Source organism: Opisthorchis viverrini (assembly GCF_000715545.1).
Source record: "Opisthorchis viverrini unplaced genomic scaffold opera_v5_34, whole genome shotgun sequence".
Lineage (NCBI taxonomy): Eukaryota > Metazoa > Platyhelminthes > Trematoda > Opisthorchiida > Opisthorchiidae > Opisthorchis > Opisthorchis viverrini.
The window spans coordinates 1486637-1494451 of NW_008751690.1; the positions used below are offsets into that span (position 1 = coordinate 1486637).

General features: G+C 41.8%; 1 protein-coding gene across 1 annotated transcript in view; it reads left to right on the forward strand.

Annotated features, from left to right (window-relative positions):
* Positions 1-7815, forward strand: part of T265_02683 (hypothetical protein) — a gene marked incomplete at both ends in the record, with an annotated part of 27075 nt that overhangs the window by 14686 nt on the left and 4574 nt on the right. The window contains one exon of the mRNA XM_009166985.1: positions 3455-3705. Within this exon, the coding sequence (XP_009165249.1) occupies positions 3455-3705 (251 nt within the window). The remainder of the gene's footprint in view (positions 1-3454; positions 3706-7815) is intronic.

Genomic DNA, 7815 nt, shown 5'->3' on the forward strand with positions numbered 1-7815 from the left:
GGGGAAGTTGACGGAAACCCGGGAACTGCGCCTACCTGATGAGCCGCAAAAAGGTCGAAACTGCTCGTGGGCTGTCGATGGATTTTCAGCAACCTTATGAGTAGCACATTATAAAGCTTCAAATTAATTCTGGTCAATTGCCTGGAAACACCAAAACCGAGAGATTCAGCTGGGTTCCAGGTCAGTCTCAAAAAAGCCAAATTAGTTTGCAAATGAGTGTATATTCGCTAATTCCGATCAGGTTTTGTTCTTTTATATTCCACTTCACTGTTCATCGACTGATGATTCACCGCGGTTGCAGCTGACAGATTTGGTTGATCTTTGTGGACTTGTGAGTGCTGCGACAATTGAGCTGGCCGGCGGTAAGGGGGTGAGGTCATGTGGAATTTAGATGATGACTAGTCCTGCTTCTGATGACCACACTCCAGCACGTGTCAGCTCGACTGATCCAGAACCGTTCTCTACACGCTTGCCAGTTTCACACCTTCTATTCTGTTAACACTGAGATGCTTGGCGATTTCTGCCGTCTCGGCCGTCAGCCTCTATGACGTGGACCGAAGTCCTGTCCTCAAAACCTCAACATTTTCTAAATCTATTTTGTGTCCCGTGTCCAGTGCGTGTTCCGCAGTTGCAGAGTCTTTTGGTAACGCTCGATATCCATCTGAGTTTCTCGGCGGCCTGTTTATTTTTCTCCTCTAATCTCCGGTTCTGGTGTGCAGCTCCTTGGCCACTGTCCTATATATATCTTAATGTAGTCGTTACACGTGATTTTGTAGGCGCACTCCTTAGTTCTGTTTGCCGGAAGCCGATTCTTCAATTGCATCAGTGCAGAACACAGAGTGTTTTCCCTCTGGAAAGCTAATCTTAACTTGACAGTGTTTAGAATCCTTCGGATGATCCCCGATGTCCCTGGTTTATATGGAATAACAGCCGTCGCAAGGCATTCTCGTTTGGGTTTTGCCAACGGTACCAGCACCCTTCGTAACTGACGCTTAATCAAGCTAGCTGGATATCCACTTCCCCAAAGTTTGTTCCTTACTTCAATTTGGACCACTGTTCGGCCAACTTTTTCTGTGCACAGAGCCCTACACGCTTGAACATTGATCAGGCAATACTAGCGTATACTGACTTCGGGTGGGCGGACGAGTAGTTCAAAACTGCCCGTGTCAGTTGGCTTCTGGTATACCGTGGTCTTTAGTTTCCTCTCGACCTTATGTGTCATGCAGTCTAAGACTGCCAATGTATGGAGATAGAGTTAACCTCGAGTATACAAGCCCACAAAGGTCAAGCAAATCTATCAGCGGCAACCGCAGTGAATCATCAATCGAAGCACAGTGAAGTGCAGATTGAAGGAACGAACCTGATCAGAATTAATTGAAAAAAGGTTTGGAACCGATTGATAAGTCATCGTTTCAGATTGTTTACCAATTGTTTGTTTATTGAGCTCTTCTGAAACTGATGAGAATTAATTAGAAACTTCTCCAATCCACCAACGCAAGATTTTGAAAACAACACTAACTTACAGGAGCCGTTAATTGACACGCAAAACTGATCTAGTGCGCTAATATGAAGACGACTTCCTGATTAGTTCTCCATCTGCCCTAAAAACTGACCAACTTGATGACCTGTACACTTGGCCTGGTGAAGCTTTTGTGTTGTTGCGAAATGTTGCCCAAATACAAACCATCGACTGTTTACCAAGCTCTTCTGAAACAGAAGGGTTGTAGGACTTTTCGCACCAAAACTTGACCTTGCCGAGAGGCATGAAAGAGATTACAAAGCATTTGTGTGTGGTGTCGGTGCTAATTATCTAATGGGAACCGCCAAATCTACATTGCGCTTGGTTAGAGACGCTACAATGTATGACTGATAATCAATATCATTGGATTTCTTGTTGTCAGTTCCTATTCAGGTCACCTGCATGAGTGTTCGAAGGTGTGGGCACTTGGAATAATTGTAATAAGCTAGCTCTATGTCTCTTTTCCATCCATTTTTATCCAAAATGGCTTTTAAGTAAACCATGTTGTGCGGCAGCAAAGCATCACTGTTGTACACGTGGAGCTTCATGCGCCCGCTTATCAAGGTAGTACTCGTGTAACATTTAATTATTCTCTCCGACTAGACGCACCAACTACCGATAAAACTTTTTCAATTCCATATAGCTGCCCTCAATTTGCAGTGAAAATCGTGGGTGGTCCCATAATTTTACCATAGGGTGTATCGATACTGTATTCTCCTAATGAATTTACTTGAAATATTTCTGCTCATACTTGAGTGTACTATTCTTCTTACGAGTGATTAAGTGAACTGGACTATTTTAGCCTTGGTGAGCAATTCAGTGAATGAATTTCGCCCATTGAGTTCAACGCACATGTTCATTGGAACACAGTGACTTTCAAAGATTAGAGGGTTACTACAGATAGGTGGTTTCGTTTCACTGTACGCTATACGCTAAATATACGTACATAGGTTGGTAACGACATATATGCCTGTGGACATAGATGAAACATTAATTCTGTTAGTAAAACTGCTTTGTACTATTGTTATTGGGTGACCCATCAAATATCTGCTGTCACGTTGTCAGACCGGGCATTGGGTTCACCTGAGTTGCTGACGTTACGCGCACTAGACCAAATCGATATTCAGTTCCGGTGGTCCCTCCGAACGCAATTTATCGTGGTGCCCCCGAAAAATGTTTGTAAATATAGTAACAAGTACCGGAGCTGGTACGCTGACAAAATCAAGCTATTAGCACTACTAAACGTAATAGTATAGTCCCTATTTGACCAGAAAGCGGCAGCAACTGAACTCTAATACACTTACACCTGACTGATACCTTTCCCATCTGAGCTAAAATGTATTAAATACTCTAGTCATCTGAACCGTCACTCCATGGAACTTCGGTTTCCGGACTGTATTCATGTTGAATTGTTTACTGAAGCCCACGTGAACGTCGCATTGCCGTCCATTGATTTTTCACGGGTTGACTACCCATCCAGTCAGACCAAGGTAGAATGTTCTCCACGCCGGACTGTAAGTCCGGGTTTTTCAAGAAGTCCAGTTGTCTGGGCTCTACAGTTGATTGGCAGGTTTCCAGGCCTATCTACGCATCTGAGCAACGGAATTGGCCAGGTGTCCGTTGGAAACCCGTATCATTGATAAGGGTATCAATAAAGACGCTAGGTAATACAGATGGCTCAACGAACCTGGTTGGACCTAGCTAGATATAAAGGACGGTGAGTTAAATGTATCCCTTTCCTGTCTATCTGCTCATCTTCATGCGTTTACTTATGGTTGAGGACAAACGTATATTCCCACACTAAGTGAATTTGACATCTGCGCACTGGATTCGTGTTTATGGCCTAACATCACATTTTCTAGAGGGATACAAAGGACAATGGAATAAGTTCCAAATGCCTCACGTTTGTTCATTATCGTAACGATTCATCCCCAGAAAAAGCCCTCGTATCGGAGCTGGAGCGACTGAAGCGGCACGGTTGTTTGACCAAAAGCCAGAGTGCGAATCACGTGGGTGAGTACGTAAACGAACTTGAAGCTGATCGCGACTACTGGCGCAGTCAAGTGGAAGTTTTACAGAGAATGATCCAAAACGCATCCCAGACTACTCCCACACGCGGGAAAGTCAAATCCAAACCTCCTCCCGGCAAAACACTCGGCAAAGTCAGAGAAACATCAATCAATAAGGTGAGTACCAAGTTCGTGTGAACAGGTCCAGAATTTACTTTTATTCATTGGAAAATTATAACCATGCTATCCTCCACAATGGAGGCGAATTCCACTCAGGCATTGATAATTCCAAAACTCCTGAGAGCGCAATAAGTGTGTTTTAGGGCAACTAAATCTCGAAAAAACCTGCTTTCCTTGACTAAATTGGCGGATCATAAAAAATTCGGTGTACGCTGATTGTGAGGAATGTTTTTGACAAAATGATTCTGCAATTTGACCGGCAATCAAAAGGTTGTAAACTCTCACTTACCTTGTTCTTTGACAGCTCAACTTTCGTCTACATAGTTCTATAAATGCAGGAAACATCGAAAGTGCGCTCTCATAACCAACGGAATTTGTCTTTATAAACATACATCACTCCACATAGTGAATTGTGAGATCAGCCGCACAAATATTGGCAGTAATGAAAAAAATAAAGGATAATGCTGCAATACTTGCCACCAGCACGTGTTGTCATATGGGTTTGGTTAATTCATATCCGGTCTTGCTATGATAGACGTGAACCCCAAAACTATGCAGTAGTTGTTGGAATGTGTGAGTGTATTAGACTGGATATTTGGATGGTATTCTTGACAAGTGCCACAAACGAGTTGGGCTGATGATCTTCCACTTGTGAAAATTACCGACCTTAATTAACTGTCTCAAGGGAAGAAGATACCGGAGTGACATCATCTGTTAAGCGATCTCCAGACAAAGACAGCTTAGTGGCGGTGTGTAGTATAATTTGCATAGGTTGTGACTGTTGTGGGTTGGTATCTGATCTTGAAAACCGACAATGGTGTTCACTGATTTCGGCTCTGAACGCAGATCTCACAGTCCTACATTAAGTGTTCTAAAGCAGAGCTGTTCTCGTCCAAATTGCACCCGTATGTAGAGATTATCTACCCAACTTTATAGTGATGTACTTTTAACATGGCACCAAGTTTCTGTTCACATTTTTATCTACCATAATAATACTGTCAATTTTAACCTCTTGTATGCTAAGGATTCTTTCTCTTAGGATTTTCATGCTACACACATGAACTTAGTTGTCACGTTTTGAAGCCGCCATAGGATAAATTGGCCATATTTAGACTTTTTCGCTACTTAAGCCATTCGCGTCAGCCCTGTTTTAAAGATAAAAACTGTCAACTTAAGTGCCATGAATGATCGAAGGTTTATACAGTCAAGAGAGCTAATATGTGTGCAGGTTGAGTGCAAGAAGAACATTACTCATACAAGTTATATGCGTTTGTGCATACGCACATACGTACGTTACACGGACAAAAATGTATTAGGCCAGGTGTAGGCAACAGTGCCAATGATGAGTGATGGAAGTTGGTTAATGGGTTCAGGTATTTTATTATATATACATATATTTGCACATATATGCATGTACGTTTTCGAATATGGGTAATTGCCGCCACGGAATAATCACTGTTGATTTTGGCGAACTCTTAGTAGGGAAGACACACTACATTTTGCAGTATGAAACGTCTCAGCATAAGCATTACTCCTTACTTTCCAAATAAGACGTCCTTCTATTATTAACGAAGTTTCTCATAGCTGCTCTCAAGTGGTTTAATGCTTCACATGCCTTGCTGCAACCCTACGAGGAAAAGTGCATAATTCCTTCAAGGCAAAACTGAAATTGAAATGTGCATTTATTGAAGGACAGTCTACTGATCCGAGCAAACTAAGCACAGAAAGGCTATTATTTCAGAGAATCTATCACTGTTGTAAACTTGAAACATCGAAGAATTGCTCAGTTTAACAAACAAAATCCATCGATCTAATACTTCGGACTTCAGAAAAAGGACTGGGCTAGCCAGTGTTTTATTTCACCTATCTTGCAGAGTCATGCAGCGTCTATTTCAGTTTAAGAGTCACATAATGCTTCCACGACTATATGGATCAGACTGTTCTGAACCTCTGGAAAAAAGTGAAACACATTGGGCGCACCTCAGACGAGCTACTCATAATTTGCACACCAGGGGAGGGAGGGGCTGGTCTTAATATCTTAGATGGACTGCACTTACTGTGGAGTGCATGTAATTATTAATAACTTGCACAATTCATGAAGTTTAAACAACTTGAATCTTTGAATAGCACCCTGCGGCGATTGCGAGCAAAATTAATCTTATTAGATACTATTCTACGTCCCCAAAAAAGAGTACGCTCTTGAGACCCGAATTTCTTTATTCGTTACTTCGACAACGATGGTCACCTAAGTCTCTACTGTTACGGAACATGTATGGATTAGCACACAAAAAAGCCGTCACCAACTTAGCGGTGACAGCGAGCAACATGATTCATTTTTTGCCACAATTATTTTCGTCGAGTGATGAGAAACGTCTGGCTCTAGAAGAAATTACCCCGCTGTTCACCAGTAGCTGGGCTGATATGGAGAAAATGTCTGTTGCTCATCGAATTTACCTCGATGGTTCTGGATGGGAAAATATTAAAAGGCAATAAACGCTACACTGTTGTTTATAAATTAAAGTAGTGACTTAACGACTGGAAACTGTTATCCACCATATTTAGGTGGTTCTTATAGTGAGGAGCTGTGAAGTCTGTTGGGAGAGATGTGCTCGGGGCAAATCGGCAATGTGCACGACAACGCGTTCTGAAAGTTCGAGTTGCGATGACAAAACAATCAAGTCTGCAGCGAATTCACTGTCCTTGTCTTGAATTTTTACAACTGGGCGAACGGAATTTTTATCAACTTCCGCACCCCGGGTCTTCGCTGAACCTAGCCTATTAAAATGAATAGAAGAAAGTGCTAACACGTTCCTTTTAGTCATATTCGAGGTTCCATTTATCAATCTCTACATGGTAATAGGGAACCTGTTGATACTTCCTGTTGTGCTTAACAGTTGACTGTGACTACATCTCATAACCTTTCATGGTCCAAGCATGCTTAATCGGTATTCAGTAAAATGGACTAATTTTTATTTGATTCTCCACGATTAAAAATCTCTTCCGTAGGACATCGCTTTTAAGGCTGTAGTTTGGAGCAATATTCCATTGGCTTCATTGTTCTGCAGTTTGTACTTGTCTCAAATGAGAATAAGTCAAGTTTATTGCCGGATCCATAAAAGTGATTTTTGGAATAAAAAACTGGAATAATATTGAGTTGATGTGTTGCTGAAAGGCTTTTAGTGGTACTAATAATCTGGGAGATGCTGAGATTCAAAAACCTGTTTCAACATTTAGGAAGCAGTCTCAGTTTTAACTACGTTTGGTTCCATTCTACAAGATTGGCCGTAAACTACAACCTGTTTGTGTCCGACCTAAAACCATGCTCATCTTTGGTGAATCAGCTATTTTTTATTTCTGGAGCACTCTGTTTTCGTCAACCCTGTGTTGGAGATTTCGTCCTCTCCAGAGAATCTTTTATGTGAAGTAGTATGTACTGGTACAGTCGACTGCATGGTCGCTGCAGTGATTTCTGAATTTTTTTATCGTTTTGACTGAGGATCGGTGTTTTTCAGGATGATAAACTGGTTATCTAAGTAAAAAAATCCACTGTGACCCACGCTTCAGTCGGAGAAAAGTAGATTCTGGACCCGGCGTCGGCATTTTTTTTCACTCAGAAGAGGGTTTCAGCACTCTATCCACAAGCTGCCTGCATATATGAACGGGAAGAGGATTTGTAACTGCTCTGGGCCTGGGACTGGGGCTGTGAAAATGCGCTTATTGAGTTTCGTTGTTTGACTGCTACTTTAAAGAGCATATTTTATAAGCACAGATCATGTATCATGTCGTCACGTTCGCGAATATTTCTTGGGTGAACATAGTCGCTAGTGAGACATCGGATAGGTATAATGAACTGTCCGGTAAAAATTTACGAAATCGCAATATTTATTATGGAGGAGTAACATGAATGATTAAATAAAATGGGGCACGACTGCTACACGAGTGTTGATTTTCTAGTCCCACCGTTGTTTCCGTCATTATGAATTAATATGTTCTCGTGGCGAACCGTTTGGTATAGCGGCTTTTATCAGCGTTTATCCAAGCAAGAAAAACAAAAAAGGACAACGACATTTAACTGCTTCACCGTGTTGGCCTGGTGAGGAAAGCGAT